At 51.0% G+C, this 19129-nt stretch overlaps 1 protein-coding gene across 1 annotated transcript; it reads right to left on the bottom strand.

The window, feature by feature from the left end:
• Nucleotides 1-1495: 1495 nt before the first annotated feature.
• CHMP6 (charged multivesicular body protein 6) lies at nt 1496-10597 on the bottom strand. Its single transcript, XM_077833919.1, has 8 exons — nt 10489-10597; nt 8784-8893; nt 5645-5732; nt 4930-5016; nt 4767-4832; nt 4385-4465; nt 3573-3627; nt 1496-1928 (listed from the first exon to the last, which is right to left on the bottom strand). The coding sequence occupies exons 1-8, from the start codon at nt 10549-10551 to the stop codon at nt 1876-1878; spliced, it is 603 nt and encodes a 200-aa protein (XP_077690045.1). The 5' UTR covers nt 10552-10597; the 3' UTR covers nt 1496-1875.
• Between the last annotated feature and the right edge of the window lie 8532 nt (nt 10598-19129).

The raw sequence follows: 19129 nt of genomic DNA, 5'->3' as shown, positions 1-19129 counted from the left end.
TTTAAAGGAGTACTTTTGTTGTTGACCCTTTGCTACTGGGAAGCGGCACAGCCCCTGGAAATATTTATTGTCTAGCACCAAGTCGCATATTCCCCCAGAAGCATTCACCTAGCAGCACCCAAAGGGCTCTCTAGCTATCTTCCATCTCAGTGCCCCATTGCAGAGAGGGTCAATTGAAGGGTGTGTCTTCAAGAAAGGGACAGCATGCCAAGCACTGTTGGCTGGCAGGCAGGCATTGCTCAGGCTGACAAGCCAAGGTTGCAGACATCCAGCAGAGCAAACTGGTTTCCAAGGACAGATAAACCCAGATGCAAGCTACCAGCCCAGGGACAAAGTTTCTGTGAACACAAGGTCAGTTCAGGACCAAGAGTAAGCACCATTCAGGCTTTGCAACCTGGGCCTCATGTTTCTGTCTGATTCATCAGCCACCCCGTCCTGTATCCTTCCGCACCATGGGGAAGTGCAGAGCTGTCCTCTGCAGCTCAGTGAAATCACACATTTCACTTCTGTTTCCAAAGGTGGAACATTAAAGTACACAGGATCTCTGTGGTGATAATTTAAGAAACCACACACTTCGTTCCCATGTACAGAATCAATCACCTGTTCGTACCCACTCACGCTTTCCACACACCTCGACACACATACGTGACACAGAATGGGGAGTGCTGATAACTGAAAGCAGAAGCCATTTCAATCGATCTGCATGTTTCAAAGATGAGTCCACCTCTGGTGGGGACAAGAGCAGTCAGGGGACAGCTTTTGAGCAGTATCTTAAGCCAGCGAGTCCCTATTCTAGTTTTAAAAGGCTCATCAGATTCCTAGAACGTATGTTCTGCTCAGTGACACCTAGCACCAGAGGTTTTCACAAACAAATGAGCAACGGTGTGAGATCTGAACAGGACACATTCGGACACATGGCCTGGCAGAAGACTTGGCCTTTTCCATCTCACTGCAGAGCAACTTTTCTCTCACAAGTGCTGCTGCGGTGGCCTACTGTAAATTAGGCCAATTGCCCTGTCGCAAACACAGAGATCCCAGCTCAGAAGAGCGCTGGCCTCCCACCTAAGCAAGTTTTAAAATGAGATGCAATGGGACGACGTTCTCTGCTGGCAGCCCCACCACACCCACTTTTGTGCCGGACCCAATGTCATAACAGCTTCGCGGCACCTCACTCAAGGGTGCTTGAGCAGCAAGAGATTTGAAGCAGTAAAACTTGTTTCCTCGCCCCTAAAGGCTTCTCCTTCAGCATGAGAGGCTGTCGCTACCCACAACGTCACTGCCTGCAGGAGGTCAGAAGTGATGCCTGGGCTCAACTTGGCTGCATGCTGCCCATACCCTTAGAGCGAGCTCTCAGATCCCAGTGCCAAGCCAGACAATCTGATTTAGACAGTGGAGCCCCAGCCAGAGGAGGAAGACCAGAGGGACACAGGATCACAGCCAAAGGGAAGGTCTGATGGGTTCCTAGCAGTGCAGTGTAACATAGGGACTACGAAAACCATTTTTAACACTCCAGTGTTCCAAGACCAGCACAGGGGCTTCTAACAGATCAGTGATGGCAGCATTGGTTGCACAGGCAGATTTGCAATTGAAAGCAGCTTGTAGAAAGCATTTGGCTTTGGAAGTTTTAAAGTCACTGTTTAATCCAGAGACAGCGCAGCTGAGTGAGTTTAAATTACAAAAAGAAAGCACTAGAAAATAATCTTGATACAAGAGCGATAATCTGCTGAGATTCCCTGCCCTGTGCAGGAAACCTCACTCCAGCACATTCGCCCAGCGCAGCTGGGATGCTACTGTGGCGTTTCCTGTCCCCAGGGCATGCTGGGATTCCAAACTGTCCATGATGGAAGTTATTTGGGGTTATCCCCAGGAGTGGAATTAAGATGCTGCCACCAGTTCTGGCTTGGCCCTGATCTTGACAGGTGATGCTTCTGTGGAAGAAAGAGAAACTCAGTTCAGAATAAGAGAAAATAGAGAGTCAAGTCCTGTGAGAGAAACAGGACTCGTCTCTCATTTCTCTGCAAGGCAAGGAGCATTCCAGCAGCATCTGGGAAATCTACTGAACGATACAGCAAGAGTAATTCTATTTATCCAGCATCTCCCTCTGCCCCACATGCTGCTCAAGCAGTTAAAATACAATCTTAACAAGTAACAGCTACAATCTAGACACCTGAGAAGGAAAGACCAGTGCACTGCATCATACAACATAAGGTCAAAGCAAGCAGTTTCCTGCAGGGGCACTGGCTAGATAAGATCTCCCTCATCTCCGTGTTATGACAGCCTGCATCCTCACAGGGACTGAGCGGGCCCTCTACAAGCAGAGCTCACGTGAAGGTGTGGCCAGCCTGCTATCGATTGACAGCATGGACTGACTGACTCCTGTTCACCGTCCAGTTGTCATAGCCAAAACCAGACCTCCTGCGGCTTTTACTGCTCCTGGTTCCTACAATCAGGAGGCTGGATTCCTCTCTTACAGCGAGTCTCTCAATGCTCTAAAAGAAAAGGAGTACTTGTGGCACCTTAGAGACTAACCAATTTATTATTTATTATTTATTTATAATTTATTATCAAATAAATTGGTTAGTCTCTAAGGTGCCACAAGTCCTCCTTTTCTTTTTGCGAATACAGACTAACACGGCTGTTACTCTGAAACCTCTCAACGCTGTTATCCGTGGGAGACTCAGCTCCACAAACCCAGCGCGAGTCCAGCCCATTCACCCCCAGTGCAGGGTTCCCTTGAAGCAAGGGCAGAGCCCCATTTCTCTGGGGCTGGATTTTAACTCCTTCCTCCCCAAAGCCAGGCTAAGGCCCAGGAGTGTCACAGTTCACCTACCCTTGCCTTCTGGCCTATTTTTGGCTCATCAGCTGTGTGTGCTATCTACACAACCCCTACAGTGCAGTGTCCTGCACTGGATGCTCAGGGGTGAGCCAGCACACGGGCCCCTTCTGGAGGCAAGAACCATCACCGTGCCCCTTGGGTCCTAGCGTTCTGAGAGACGCGGTGCTCATGAGACAGCGATGGGCCTAGTTTATGACCCTAAAAAGAGAAGCAATTGGATAGGCACTGGATCCCCCCTAGCAGCAGCACCCTGCGATAGCAGCCGAGCTGGGAGGGATCCCAGCCGTTTCTGGTATTACAGAATCCCAAGCCTGACCCACATTCTGGGAGAGAAACGCAATAAGTTCTCTAGGGGTGAGCTTAGCATGCTAACAAGTGTTATGCATTGCTGCTGGGCCAGGAAGCCTCCCTGCAGGTGAGAAACGTCACTTGGGATGGCCTGGTTTAACAGAGGGTAGGAGTGCAAGACCACTACGCAGATTACGAGACACAGTGGCTGAACAACATGAGAGGCTGGACTGAGACTGAGCCATGGGGGTGCTGAAGGTCCAGGGTAAGCTGCATTTGTCAGAAGAAGCTTGCACAGCCCAAGCCCACACTGCACCAGGCACCATTCAGCCGCTCACATTCAGAAATGCTACATTCACCGCAAACAAGAAGGGTCCCAAGTTGCTGTTAGACCCCCGAGAAGACTCAGGAGAAGCAGAAGTCGTACGATCAAATAAACAGACTCTACCTGGGATCTTTTCTGGGAGTGGCTCAGCGGGAACTTCAGGGAGCTCGAGCTGTTCCTGCAAGCACATTAAACATGTCAAGTCTCACTCACCCCACATGCCACTGTGTTAGCACAGAGCTCCTTTCAGGCTTCTGCACTGAGCTGGTTTGGAAACTATACCAACAGGTGCTTCTGCATGCAAAAAGGCATCTTCCCCCAGAACTGCAGGAGATGCCGCTGCTTCGAGTTGCTAGTTTTAGTGCTGTCCAGTGGACCAGGGCCTGGCCTGGCTTTGTAAACTGATGTTTATTATGAGCCCAGATTAGCCATGAACTTCCCCCGGCAGGGCCAGCTGCAGAGTCCCACCACCACAACCCCACTGGATTGAAGGTTTCCGGTGGTAAAACCAGACAACCTCAAGACTGGAGTTTGGAGCAGCCATACACTCCATGAAGGGTGGAGGGGTCGAGAACAGAAGTGAAAGTGAGACAGCGAACCCGGTCTGGAACAGTCAAGATCTTAGTCAAGTAAAGTGGAACAGTCATCCAGTGAAGGCAGTGCCCCAATCCACAAGACTACTGTCTGTAATAACAGTGTAAACAAAAACAACCCTTAAAAACATTCCAAGTGGTCTAAGTGTCTCCCAAGTACAGAGCATCTGCCTGGCTTCTCAGATGACTCATAGAACAAACACATACAGCTATAATTAGGCTATCCAGCAGAATTAAATCAACTACCATCTCTACAGGGGAAACAACCCCTTCCCTGATGAAAGATTACCACTTGGAAATGTGAGGTAAAAGTAATTACTAGAGCATGAAATTAAGGCTTACCTGAGTAATGGCATTTAATTCTTCTAAAATGGCATCTTCATCTTCTTCCGTGAAGCTGCCAGCCAGCATTGCATCGATTTGCTGTGCAGGAGAGAGACGGATGTGCCAATGAACACCACAGCATGACAGCTCTGCTGCTTACACCACCACACACACACACACACACAACAGTGCATGTGATAAGGGGACCCCACACCACAGACAGTTATTGCTCTGGCTTTTTGCTGCGGGAGGCCTAAATTCAAACCCTAATTTGGTCACCTATGAAATGAGTTTTGGCAGATCTCAGCCTAGCTGGCAGCCTGGAGCATAGTCCACATCACAAAAAACACTGCATGATTGGTCATCTCTGCTCAGGACCGCATATGTGCTCTATACGTACCCTTTGATATTCCACAGCATCTTGGGTTTCATCTATTATTCTTTCCACTTCTTCTATTGACATGACCTGGGAGGAGAAAGCCAAAATCCGCATATAAGGGCTGCAGAACAGATGTGAAAACCCACAACTCTGCCTCACCCAGAGCTCTCTGGGTCACCCTTACCTCATGCATTTTATTCAGACATTCATTGCCAATTTTCAGGCCTTCAATCACCTTCATTTCAATCTGGGTGAATTCAATATCCTGGACCTAGAGTAAGAACATGAGTCACAGCTGAGTCAAGAGCAGTCAGAGCCCCATCAATGGGCAGTACAGAAACAGACTGGAAGGCTCAGGCAGCTAGAATATGGAGCCTTTTACTTAGCAGTTATTGGTCCAAATCTGCCCCATGTCAGTAATAATGAGAAGCAGTAGCCACCTGATTGCTGTTCCAGCGCCCATGCACAATGAATGCCTTCGCTCAGGTGGCTGCATCGAGACCACCACTGAAGTGGGCAGTAGCTGGCTCCCTTGTTGGCAGTCTTAAGCAGAGGCCTAAGGCTAAACTGGCCCTGAAGCTGAACTCCACCCACGTCTAGAAATGGTCTCTCTAAAACGGAGGGGAGGCTTCCACTGCTGCACTCGACCAAGGCTTTACATACTGATGAGACACAGGGTTAAGGCCCAGTCTACATTACAAACTGGACCTAGTTCATAACTAGGTTAGGAGATAATCATGGTGTAGCCAGTCCTATGAAATGTTTGTACTACCAGCCGAGCATTAAGTGCCATTCGTGTTCGGGCAGTTAGCTGTAATTACACACAGGCAAAAGGGACATGCATCCTAAACAGCTGCGCAAAATAAGCCATTCCCTGGGATTCATTGATTCTTGCATACCATGCGTTCCAGGTTGCTGATTTGGTTTTCTGTTTTATCTAGCAGCTGCTCTTGGTAGCGCTTCTTCTTTAGCAATAACTTGGCTTTTCTGAATGAATAAAAGAGCAGAAAGAAAACTCAAACAAGTGAGCCTAAAAAGATCACAACAATGCTACATTACAGTTTTTATGAGGTGTTCTTCTAAAATGTACACGTCAAGTGCAATGGTGGAACAACTCCCACCAGCAAGACGGTGATAAAAAGAGGCAGATGAGTCAAACATTTACAGTCAAGAGATTTCTTTTAAGAACAGATTAAGCCAGTAACCAACAGATAGTTCTGAACTGTGGGAATTCCATAGCATTAGACTGGGGAGAAAACCTAATGGTGAATTAGAATTAATGGTTAGCCATCTGCAGAGCCAAAAAATATAACTAAATATGGTGTAAAGTTTCCAGCATTTACTCAAATTGTTGCGTGCTCTGACGTCCATGTCTTTCACTAATGGGGAAGAGCACTGTGCAGCTTACAGAGGGTTAACATGGGTCACGGCAAATCTGTATCTAGACAACGAGAATGTAGCTGTCTTCAAGTGTGCAGCTCAGCAGCGGTGCTCGCTGTCAGCCGGTCACTCTCCAGTACTGAGACGGGCTTCCAGGAGCAGACACTAACCAACAATGGATGACCTCTTCTGGGTTATGGGCAGCCTTGGGGCCAGACCACATGAGGGCAATGCTTATTTGGGCCTGGAGTAGGTAAGGAAACCCCCTCAGACAGATTAACAGGAATTTATACGTGACCACTGATCTTTTCAGGGGAGGGGTGGATAGAAAGTATTAGTTATTGATCAGGACTGAAGGCAACAGCCAGGCCTGCTTGGCCCTTCCCATCCCATGACAACTTTAGCTTCTTCACAAGGCTTCTGCTGGGACAGACTGCTTTTCACTTTCACTCCAAAAAACCATTTTAATGCCAAAGATTTACCAAATCCAAGGCAGGAAACACTGGAGAGAAAGCGAGTGGCAGGAGCAGATGGTGCCCAGCTGGCAGACCAGCGACAGCCACAGTGGGAGAAAGGCACAGGGGAAAGGGCTGGGGGTCTGAGCAATGGAAGGACAGAAAAAACAGCATTTCAGGTCACCACTGGAAGCCATGCAGACCTCTTCAAATGTATTTTGCCCTGGAGAATGTCTCTTTGGTTTGTTATTAGGCCTAATGATACGGGACCAACAAATTCCAGACAGTGCCACCATGGGAAGAGTATCAGCTCTGTTAGGGAGTGTTCAGTGATCAGTTAGACTTGTACTTTGTGCATAGCTATGTTATAATTAAGCATGCAGATTTACTAAGCATTTCTGGGAATTCTAACACACTTGAGGGCTGGGAGGAAGCATCGTAAGATGTGAGCCTACAACATCTAATCAGAAAAGCACAATGAAAGGAGAAGCGCGTATTGCTATTCTAACGTACAACTCAAAAGGACATTGTTAACTAAACAGCACATTAGATTGGGTTGCACACTCTTTGGGAGATTACCACCCGCCTCCCCAACTGGGCTCTGATCCTGACTGTAGCCTTTGAATGATATCACAACACATACAATTATATATATAAAAATAAATAAATAAAATATGCATGCTATATGCCAGTTCCTTTACCAGTTATCCATAATACCTCTGATCATTAACAGTGAAAGGATTCTCAAAAACTATTCTCAAGTCACTAATTGTGCTCTAAGAAGAAAAGGAGACTTGTGGCACCTTAGAGACTAACCAATTTATTTGAGCATAAGCTTTCGTGAACTACAGCTCACTTCATCGGATGCTGTAGCTCACGAAAGCTTACGCTCAAAAAAATTGGTTAGTCTCTAAGGTGCCACAAGTCCTCCTTTTCTTTTTGCGAATACAGACTAACACAGCTGCTACTCTGAAACCTGTAATTGTGCTCTGTTTATTTTTAGCATTTCTCCCAGCTTGGACAAAGAAAATAATTAAGATAGTTTCGCTTTCAGGGTCTTAGTACTGCAATTTATGGGTTTCAAAAACTGCAGAGGACTGTTTATTTGTATTATAGTAGCAACCAGAGAACTCAGGTCAAGGCCCCATTGAGCTACGCACTATCAAAATATCATTTCCACTGGATTTTTTTTTAAATTGTGTTCATATTTCTACTGACGTCAGCTTTTATAAAAGATTGTCTTTATAAAATTTAAATCTAAAGGGCAAATTTAAGGTGACAATATCAGTTTAAACTGGGTGATAGCCCTCTGCAGTGACTTGGCACTGTTGATATGGATATGGAAGTTAGGAAGTTCTAATTGGGACCAAAATCCAAAGGCACCAATTTCTTCTGTCCGGAGTACAGATTCTGCTCTCCAAAGTCTGCCTGGAATTCTCTCCACAGGCAGATGAACCCAGATAAGTGTTGTGGCTTTATAATTAAACACAAGCTGAGCCATGCTTCCCAAATTGATTTTTTGCATAAATTGGAGGATTTAAGCCAAAGAATTAATTTTGTAATCTTGTCAGTAAAATAAAAAGCTTTGTTTCTTAAAGGACAGAGAGATTGCCATGAAATCTATTCCAGCCCATGTTTTGGTTAAGAATTTTCCTCTGCAGAGCACGCCAGCAGTAAAGCTCAGTGAAAAAGAGGTATTTCTGACCAGGGATGCCCAATTTTGCCCAAACCTGGACTGTGTTGTTAACATGTCTGGAGTGTGCAGAACCCATGTAATTTGTAGATAAAGGAACCCATTACGGCAGCCCATGGGAACTACAGGTCCTAGCAGGGACTGGTGCACCCAAGAAGCACCCACACAAATCAAATTACAGCATTAGCAGATGGCAGCTGTATATTGAAGAATATGACCACAGTCTAGTTTTTCAAACCCTCATTGAAAGACTCAGGCAAAGGCCTTCCAAGCTCAGCACACAGGTTCACTCTGAATCCTACTTTTTAACCTCACTCCTTCTACAGAAAGAAGCCCTACGTACGTATCCCCTGAACTCATTTACATCCTGTTTCAATAACATTTCCTGCTAACTTTACTCCAGATGTTTGAAACAACACAGATCCTTTTGTATTGCAAGGACGCTGTCTTCTCTGCCATCTCCGGCCTTCACATTCTGCCACTGATCAGAAGCTGCAGCACCTCACTTACTCTTTCTTGCCATTTCTCAGCAGCTGCCGGGCGACAGCTCTCTCTCGTTCCAGATTCAGAGTTATCCGTTTCTGATACTGCTTCAGTTTATCCCGCTGCTGTTTCAGTTGCTAATGGAGAAGAGGAATAAAAACAGTTAAAAGACAAGCCATGGAAGCTTAACTGTACAACTGCTGTTTAACAGTCCGGGTCAGGCACACCTGCCATCCATTCCATCTGTCCAGATAGGTCCTGATTTTCTAATAATTTCAGTGGCTAGTTCCTAGAAGACAACAGCATAGCAGACAGCTAAAGTGGTTACATGCCAAAAGTTAACCCTCAAACTGTTGTCTCCTCCTTGCTTTGGGATGTCACGCTCCTCAAAAAGAAAAATGCTCGCATCAGCCGCTCCCAAGACAGAAACACCTACAGAGCTTTGGGGGGGTTTTTACCCCCTTGGCAGCCGTCGGAAACAACTTTCTTCTGGAATTTTACAAAAAGTAAGTGCTACAGGGACGTCCCAGGACAGCCAGACAGATGCACGGATGTCCTCAGTGTGAGCTGGAAGAGTTTCCCAGAGAGGTACATACTGTACATGTGGCAGGGAAAACAGAAAAGAGCAGCTATACACATGCATTTAATAGTCCCTGAAGGACTCAGGACCCAGCATACAATGCACCATCTTGATCCAAGCAGAACGAGGTGTGGGTGGATAAAGATGGAGAATCACACCTAACCTTGGTGATCATACGCCAATGCTAAGGCCCTGACTGTGCAATTAACTGTGTGGGTGTGCCCGGCCTGGCGCCCCACCGCAGACCCGGGGGGGGGGTATTTGCAGACTAGGGGCCTGGCCCGGCGCCCCCCGGGGGGGTTGTGTATTGAGGGGGGGACCCCGCCTGGCGCCCCCCGGGGGGGGTGTATTGGGGGTCCGGCAACCCCCAGGAGATGTATTTGGGGGGCCCGGCCCGGGGGGAGTGTATCGGGGGAGCCCGGCCCGGTGCCCCACAGGGAGGGTGTATTTGGGGGGGGCCCGGCCCGGGGGGAGTGTATGGGGGGGGCCGGCGCCCCCCCCCGGGGGCTGTATTGGGGGGGGCCCCGGCCCGGCGCCCCCCCCGGGGGCTGTATTGGGGGGGGGCCCCGGCCCGGCGCCCCCCCCCGGGGGCTGTATTGGGGGGGGCCCCGGCCCGGCGGCCCCCCCCGGGGGCTGTATTGGGGGGGGGCCGGCCCGGCGGCCCCCCCCGGGGGCTGTATTGGGGGGGGGCCGGCCCGGCGGCCCCCCCCGGGGGCTGTATTGGGGGGGGGCCGGCCCGGCGGCCCCCCCCGGGGGCTGTATTGGGGGGGGGCCGGCCCGGCGGCCCCCCCCGGGGGCTGTATTGGGGGGGGGGCGGCCCGGCGGCCCCCCCCGGGGGCTGTATTGGGGGGGGCCGGCCCGGCGCCCCCCCCGGGGGCTGTATTGGGGGGGGCTGTATTGGGGGGGGGCGGCCCGGCGCCCCCCCCGGGGGCTGTATTGGGGGGGGCCGGCCCGGCGCCCCCCCCCGGGGGCTGTATTGGGGGGGGGGACCGGGGGCCCAGGCTGGTCGCTGCAGCCGCGGGCCCGAAGCGGAGACAAGCGGCGCCAGTTCGGCCCCGGCCCAGCGCAGGGACCCGCCGCCGGCCAGGCACCGCCGGGGCAGCCCGCCCCGGGCGGCGGGAAGGGCGCGGGGGGCGCGAGCCGGCCCCTCACCAGCACGGCCCTGTCCTGCTCCGTGACCCGGCTCCGCCGCTTGCGGCCCAGCAGGTTCCCCATGGCCCGGGCGGCCGCTCCCCGGCTACGGCGGCCGCGCAGGGCCCGGCCCGGCTAAAAGCGAAAGGCGGGGGGGAGGGGCTGCCGGGCAGAGCGCGGGAGGGGGCTGGAGAGAGGCGGGATAGCGGGGGTGGGGGGTGTCCCGAGGGGGCTGCAGAGGGGAGAGGGGCAGAGGAGGGATGGGGGGGGTCAGGGGGACGGGGTGTCCCGGGGGGGGCTGCAGAGAGGAGAGGGGCAGAGGAGGGATGGGGGGGTCAGGGGGACGGGGTGTCCCGGGGGGGGCTGCAGAGAGGAGAGGGGCAGAGGAGGGATGGGGGGGTCAAGGGGACGGGGTGTCCCGGGGGGGGCTGCAGAGAGGAGAGGGGCAGAGGAGGGATGGGGGGGTCAGGGGGACGGGGTGTCCCGGGGGGGGGCTGCAGAGAGGAGAGGGGCAGAGGAGGGATGGGGGGGTCAGGGGGACGGGGTGTCCCGTGGGGGCTGCAGAGAGGAGAGGGGTAGAGGAGGGATGGGGGGGTCAAGGGGACGGGGTGTCCCGGGGGGGGCTGCAGAGAGGAGAGGGGCAGAGGAGGGATGGGGGGGTCAGGGGGATGGGGTGTCCCGGGGAGGCTGCAGAGAGGAGAGGGGCAGAGGAGGGATGGGGGGGTCAGGGGGATGGGGTGTCCCGGGGGGGCTGCAGAGAGGAGAGGGGCAGGGGATGGGAGGGGCAGAGGATGCTGGTGGGGAAGCACGTGGGGCTACAGTAGGCTCATCCCCATGGCACCCTGTCTCTCCCCGTTTGACTGTAGGAGGGACACATGCACCGGGCTGTGCAGCTCCTGCAGGGCTGGAGGTTTTGGGGGGCACTTGCCCCCCATCTCTGGCCTGCAGCAGCATCCCCATGTGCAGCTAGTTTGCACTGGTGCTTGCTGCCCTGTGGGTGGGTTGCTGGGGTTGCTCCCGGGGCAGAGAGAGATTTTAAGGGAAGGAAGCGCCTAGTACCTGAGGCAGGGCCTGAACCAAGTCCCTGCCCTATGCTGCATGCTCACCCCAGGCCTAGGGGAAAGGGACTCTCCTGCCTTGCCCCTGGGGTGGATGGAGTGAGGCAAATTCATTAACGTTTGTAAAGTGCTTTGAGTTCACTGGATGGATGGACAGACTGACTGACCGACCGACTGCGTCTGGGGGTCCTAGCACAGCCTTCATCCACCCTCTCCCTAGTCAAAACCCCGAAGTCAGGACCCTCCCCAAACAAGGAACACTGGGTTTTTGGCATTTGCTTTCTGAAGATTTGAGTCTTTAGGGTTCATATTTTCAAGCTCCTCTCAAGGATTTGAGGCCCAGACACTTTAACTGAAAGCTAAGGTTCTTGTGTAGTCACGAGGAGCTGGGGCTTTCGGGGAAATATCAATTATGAGATGTTCAATAACATCACAGGAGCTGGCAACATGCCACAGTTCCTGGTTTCCACGATGCCAACCGAACACCCTGATGGCTGCGCAGGGGTCCCCAAGAGCAGGAACCTGTTCACAAATATTCTCACATTTGTCAGGTCCAAGGGGGCTTTTCCAAAATCATCATTCATGGGTGTTTAATACCCTGCACCGAGGGACTGGGACTCCAAACTAGAGCACCATGAAGATGCGCTGCCCCACTCCATTGCCTCCGGGGCTGGTAGCAAGGATCCAGCTTGCTCCTTGGCGGGATCTCAGATACACCAATGGAGGGAAAACGTGTGGGTCCTGCTGCAATCAGCCAGTGGGTGGCAATGGAGGACTGAGGCTAGAGGCACTTTCACAAAACAAAGGGCATGGCTACACTAGAAACGCTACGAGGGGAGAGCTGTGGTACTAGCATAGACATTCCAGTGGCAGGAGGCATTCTTCCATCACTGTAGTAAATCCACCTGCCCGAGAGCGGTAGCAGGGTCAACGGACACGTTCTTCCATCGACCTTGCACTGTCTACACTGGGGCTCAGGTCAGCTTAACTATGTCTCTCGGGTGCGAATGGCCAGACTGGGTCAGACCAATGGTCCAGCTAGCCTGGAATCCTGTCTCTGACCATGGCCAGTGCCAGATGCTTCAGAGAGAACGGACAGAACAGGGTAACTATTGAGTGATCCGTCCCCTGTTGTCCAGTCCCAGCTTCTGGCAGTCAGGCTTAGGGACATCCAGAGCTTGGGGTTGCATCCCTGCCCATCTTGGCTAATGGCCATTGATGGGCCTATCCTCCATGAACGTATCCAATTCTTTTTTGAACCCAATTATAGTTTTGGCCTTCCCCCAATCCCCTGGCAATGAGGTCCACAGGTTGACCGTGTGTGGTGTAAAGAAGAACTTCCTTACATTAGTTGTAAATCTGCTGCCTATTTAGTTTCATCGGGTGTCCACGCTGGTGTTATGTGAAGGAATAAATAACACTTCCTAATTCACTTTCTCCACACTAGGCATTATTTTATACACCTCTATCACAGCCCACTCAATCGTCTCTTTTCTAAGGCCAGGTCTACACTCAAAAGTTAAGTTGACCCAACTATGCCACTCAAGGGTGTGAAAAATTCACACTTCTAAAAACCCCACTTCTTCACGTGGGTAAAAAACCCCACTTCTTCAGATGCATCTGAAGAAGTGGAGTTTTTTACCCACGAAAGCTTATGCCCAAATAAATCTGTTAGTCTTTAAGGTGCCACAGGACTCCTTGTTTTAAAAAAAAATTGACATTGCATTAGCTAGTCACCTGGTGACCCTCTAGTCACCTGGTACAGAGGCTAGTTTAAATAACAGGTTCCATACCACAGTTAGTAGTTCTGCACTTTAATATCTGAGATCCTTCAGAACTCTTGGGTGATACCATCTGGTGGTCCTGGTGATTTATTACGGTTTAATTAATCAATTTGTTCCAAAATCTCCTCAAGTGACAACTCAAATTGGTGAAGTTACTCAGATTTGTCATCTAAAAAGAATGGCTCAGGTGTGAGAATCTCCCTTACATTCTCTGCAAGGAAGACTAATGCAAATAATTCATTTAGCTGCTTTGCAATGGCCTTGTCTTCTTTGAGTGCTCCTTCAGCGCCTTGATTGTCTAGAGGCCCAACTGATTGCTTGACAGGCTTCCTGCTTCTGATGTACTTTAAAAAATTGCTGTTAATATTTGTCTCTTGCTCTTTGCTCTTCAAATTCTTTTTTGGCCTGCTTAATTGTATTTGTACACTTGATTCACCAGAGTATCAGAGTACCAGAGTATATGCGTTTTTCTTTTTTCCTCAGTAGGATCTGACTTCCGATTTTAAAAGGATGTTTTTTGCCTCTAACAGCTTCTTTTACTCTGTTGTTGAGCCATGGTGGCATTTTTGGCCCCCTTTCTTTCTTTTTTGATTTGGAGTTTACATTTAGTTTGAGGCTCTGTTATGGTGTTTTAAAATAGTTTCCATGCAGTTTGCAGGCATTTCATTCTTGTGACTGTTCCTTTTAATTTCCGTTTAACTAGCCTCATTTTTGTGTAGCTCACCTTTTTGAATTTAAATGCTAATGTTGTGGGTTTCTTTGGTAACTCTTCTCCCCCCGCCCGGCCCTGGATGTTAAATTGAATTACTTTATGGTCGCTATTACAAGCAGTTTAGCTGTATTCACTTCTTGGACCAGATCCTATGCTCCACTAAAACAAGAATTGTCTCTCCGCTTATGCGTTCCTGGATTAGCTACTCTAAGAAGCAGTCATTAATGGTGTCTAGAAATTTTATCTCTGCATCCTGTCCTGAGGTGACATGTTCCCTGTCAATATGGCGATAGTTGAAATCCCCCATTATTATTGGGGTTTCTATTTTTCTAGCCTTTCTAATCTCCCTGAGCATTTCCCAACCACCATCACCATCCTGGCTGGTAGTATTTCTACTGCTATACTCTTATTATTCAAGCATGGAGTTTCTATCCAGAGAGCTTCTATGGCGCAGTTTGATTAATGTAAGATTTTTACTATATTTGACTCTGTGCTTTCTTTCACATACAGTGCCACTCCCACACCAACCTGCCCTACTCTGTCATTCCTATATATTTTGTACCCTGGTATTACCATAGCCTATTGATTATCATGATTTCACCAAGTTTCTGTAATGCCTGTTATATCAATATCCTCATTTAATACCAGGCCCTCAAGTTCATCCATGTTAGTATTTAGATTTCTAGCATTTGAATACAAACACTTATAAAATGTGTCACTATTTAGTTGTCTACCTTCATATGATGTAATTGAATGGGACTCTTTTTTGGTTCACTGTTTCTCTTTAGTTCCCATCTGCAGATCAACTTCTATCCTCTCCTCTTTACCAGGCTATAGAATATCCTCTTCAATAAATCCTCCCCAAGGGACGTCTCTGTCTGAACCGTGTGCTCCTTCTCACCTGTCAGCTTTCCCCCAGCCCTTAGTTTAAAATCACCTCTACAACTTTTTAAATTTTCCATGCCAGCAGTCTGGTCCCATTTGATTTAGGTGGAGCCCATGCTTCCTGTATAGGCACCTCCTTTCCCAAAAGTTTCCCCTGTTCCTAATAACCCTAAATCCCTCCTCTGAAGACCATCATTTCATCCACGCATGGAGACCCTGCAGTTCTGCCTGTTTAGCTGGCCTTGCACCTGGAACGGGGAGCATTTCAGAGACGGCTACCACGGAGGAATTATTCTGTCAACCTAGTCGAGTCTACACTGGGGCGTAGGTCGGCTTCACTACATCTGCCAGGGATGTCAATTTTTCACACCCCTGAGTGTCAGAGTTAGATGTAGACCAGGCCTAAAAAGCACCCAAGTTATACTGCTGGTTTGCATTGCTGGGGACAGGAGACGCAGCTGCTGGAATACGCCCTAAGCCAGCCCCAGTCCCTCCGCCCCAAAACCAGCACAGGACAGAAGCGTGGATTTACTGGCTCCTCTAAGACGACCTCTGCAAAATGTGAAGTATTGGCACCAGTCCGTTGCTCCAGCGAGGGAGCAGATGCCCAAGCTTTAGGTGAAGCCACTGGAGGAAGCCCTCTTCATAGGCCTTCTGCCAAGGGCTTCAGGCACAGACTTGCCTTCTTCCAGAACCTTTCCCACCCCCAGGTGCTTTCCCCACCTTCATACCACCTGCTCTCCAAGCTGCATGGCAGAGGTGCCACCCAAGGATGACCTCTGGGATGCTCCTCACTCAGGGAGCACCGGGCTGTGGGCAGCTGGAGAAACGCGTGTTCTTTCCGCCCCTCACCTCAGAGGCAGGCTTGCATTTACTGCTTCCCCGGTAGCTGTAGCCCCCTGCCTAGCCTGCAGAAAGGGGGAGAGCAGTGGTAGTCCCCACCCAGCCCCTGCACTGAATGGACTGGCCACAGCATTGCACGGGGAGGTTTCATCAGGAGAAGGTTTATATGCAGGGGGCTGTGGGGAGTTCCTCCCACTTTCAGCCACCCTTTAAAAAAACAAACAAACAAAAACCCTTCAAATCTGCTCCCCTCCCACCAGCAAGAACTTCCCAGCCCTTCCCAGGAGACATCTCCTTTTGTGAGCTGATTGTTTCCCAGTGGAGGAAAACCCCTGCCCCCCTTCCTTCCTTCCCTGGGCTCCCCACGTGTGCCAGTAAATCCACACTTCTCCTGCAGCAGGAACATCCTGGCCTTAGGCTTACAGAGGGGAAGCAATTTGCCTCACTCTTCCCATCCCAATTAACCAGGGCAGAATTAGCCACAATAGGAACAGGAGCCTTTCTTCCCAGCTCTGCACCAGAGACAGAGTTACCTCCCCAGCTGGAAGATCTGCCGTAGCTCAGACAGATGGATGGTGGGGCTCTTACTGTTACAGGCAAACTGGGGTGCTCACAAGGCCATCGAGGAGCAGGAGGGTAAGAGCTGCCCTCTCACATTGCCTCACCTCTGTAATGTCCAGTTCAGAATTGCCCCCTCCTCAAATCACAATGAGCGAAAAGGACCTTCTGGTGCGTTGTCCAGTGGGAGTTAACACTGCTCTGTTTCTGAATAATGGTAACCCCGACTAGCCCTCAATTGCTAAGTCGCTCAGTGGCCCCATCTGGGCGCTAGGGATATTACTAAACTACCACTCGGGTTATGTCATGAATGCTTGGAAAACCTACTGCAATCCTTGGGGAAAGGTGCTGTCAAGGTGCGACATATTTGGTAAATGGGGGTGTGGCTGGACAGAAGACTAAAAAAAGCCAACGATGGTTTTACAAGATCAAGAAGCATGTCCAAAAACTATTCTCCCCCCAGAACACTTTCCCCTCCACCCTAACAGAGAAACTAGGGCTGGTGAGAGTGAATACTGCCCTTTTTGTCCGAGGGCTACTAGATAAAGGTAATGACATGGAGTCACTTAGTATATTCTGAATAGTTTCAGGAGACCTTTTCAACCTTTACCCTGCCCACACTGTAGAAGAAGGCCCCCTGCACCAAGAAAGAGGGGCCCGGGAGGAATTTGGGGTCATCAAGGAGACCTGAAATACTGAGATTGAAAAGTGCTGAGCTGTACTGCGTTACTCAGATTCGGGAAAAGAGGTCTGACTTTGCGAACCAGGATTTTTGCCTTTAGGAACGAGGGAATCATTCATTCTGTTGGCTGCAGCTTCTAGTGTTAAAGAAAAAAACCAACCACCATTTTTGATTCTGAGGCCACCCAGCTTGTTTTGAAGCTACCTGCTTGTACAGGAAAGAGAGAAAATGGACATAAATCCAAAACCTCGGAGGAGGTGCTTTCAAATTCCCTTTGGGTCTCAGCTGCGCAGTTGTCTTTCCGGTAAAGCATAACTGGCTGAGGGGAAGATAGATGGGTTTGGTCATTTTAAAAAATGGGGTTTTTTGGGTTGTTACTGGCTGTAACTTACACCCCTGTTGCTACCTGCCATTCGACAAGGTTGGGGCGTTTTCTGAAGGTCTGAAACAGCTCAAGTGAATTCTCTGCTCGCGCTCTCAGGTGACTTGGGACTTAACGCTTGTAGCTGGGTGTTTTATTGATGTCGCTCTTTTCAAACATACACATAAGGGGCCACACGCTAGCTCACAGCCTCAGTCCTCCACACACGATGTTTATTGGGATCACCGAGAAAGGGAGGCTGGGGTGGGAGCCTGCTGGAGAGAGGGATTCTCGAGGAGCATTTACAAGCTCTGCAGGGTAAATGCGCAAGGACCTTGACCCAGGAGACTTTATGCCCTGTGGGTTCAGGTACCTGGCTGCCCCTATCACGGCCCCATCTCTATTCCGTGAGCTGCCGTCTCAGACTTCCTCCACTAGGTGACACTGCAGACCCACCCACTCCCAGCCCTTGGAGGCTGCTGGGTGAGGAGCTGCAGTTACTGCAATGCTGTAGCCAGCTCTATCCCCCCTCCCCATCTGCCCCGTCTCCACCCCACAGCTGTCCCAAAGCACCCCCTGACGGCTGTTCCAGCCCAGTAAAGCTCCCAGGCGATTTCCCTCCCCCACCTTTGTCGATGGGCAGCACCCAGTGACTCTTTCAGCTGGCCGAAGGAGCCCCTGTGGAGCTGTGGGGGGCAGGCCTTGCTCCCAGCCCAGCCCCACTCCTGACCCTAGCTGGTGGCTTGGCAAGTGAGCGACGGGGCCACGAAGGCTGCGTGGTGCCCCGGGGTGGGAATGCTGAGCACCACCCTGGAGCTGTGGTTCCCAGGCACAGGCCCTGCCAGCTGCTGGCTCCCCCCAGGACTGTAATTCTGCGCTCCATGCTGACCCCTCCACCCATTGCAAGAGCAGCTCCATGTCTGTGGTGGGCAGAGCTGGCATCAGCCTGGTAAAGGACTAGAGTTGCCCCAGAAGTTTGGGAGCTGCTGCACTCAGCAAAGGGAGCAGACGCCGTAGCCGACCCAGACTTCAACGGGCAGCTGCGTTGCAACGGGGCGATGGGATTTCCTTCAGTCAGATGCACGGCTGCGACACTGCACCCACCACGTGCCAGGAGCCCAGCAGACGGGGGAAGGGCTGCGGCCTCCCGGCTTGCCCTGGGCGGCAATGGGCTGGAAACAGGGGGGTCCAAGGCCTTGTGAGGACCTGGCCTCCAAATACTAAATGGGAGCAGGGCTAAGGAGGCTGCCAGCTGCTTCCTGCCTCCTCACAAGCCTGCCCTTGGCAGACCTGCGGCAGCACTGGGCACGTTTCATAGGGCTGAATCTGGCACTTTCCCCAAAGGGAATTGCTTCATGGCAGGAGCCAGGTTTAAAACCAGAAGTTGCCCAGTGAACACTTATCACAACAGACTCTGTCCTGTGAGCCTTTCCTTTCACGCAGTATTGCAAGGGGCTGCTGGAATTTAGGCAGACATCCACGGCACCCTGCTGGGGTGAGAGACTGGAAGGGTAGGAAGCAAACAGCTGGGAATGTGGAGAGGGTAAGTTGAGTAGATGAATTAAGGCCAGTCAGAAGCTCCCTGCATGCAAGGAGTCAGAAATGGCTTCTCCAAGCATCAGCCTCTGGTTCTGGGGTGTATTGATGTTCCATGGCCCAGTCCAGGTGAGCACAGGTGTGCATGGCCCGGGCTCTCCTGCTCATCTCTGGGCAGGAGGCTGCTGTTAGGTGAGCCCAGCACCAGGTCCTTCCAGCAGAGGATCTCAATGCTTCACAGAC

This window comes from Eretmochelys imbricata, chromosome 14 (genome assembly GCF_965152235.1).
Source record: "Eretmochelys imbricata isolate rEreImb1 chromosome 14, rEreImb1.hap1, whole genome shotgun sequence".
Lineage (NCBI taxonomy): Eukaryota > Metazoa > Chordata > Testudines > Cheloniidae > Eretmochelys > Eretmochelys imbricata.
The sequence above is the reverse complement of the archived record's forward strand: the minus strand, read 5'-3'. Positions and strand labels throughout refer to the sequence as shown.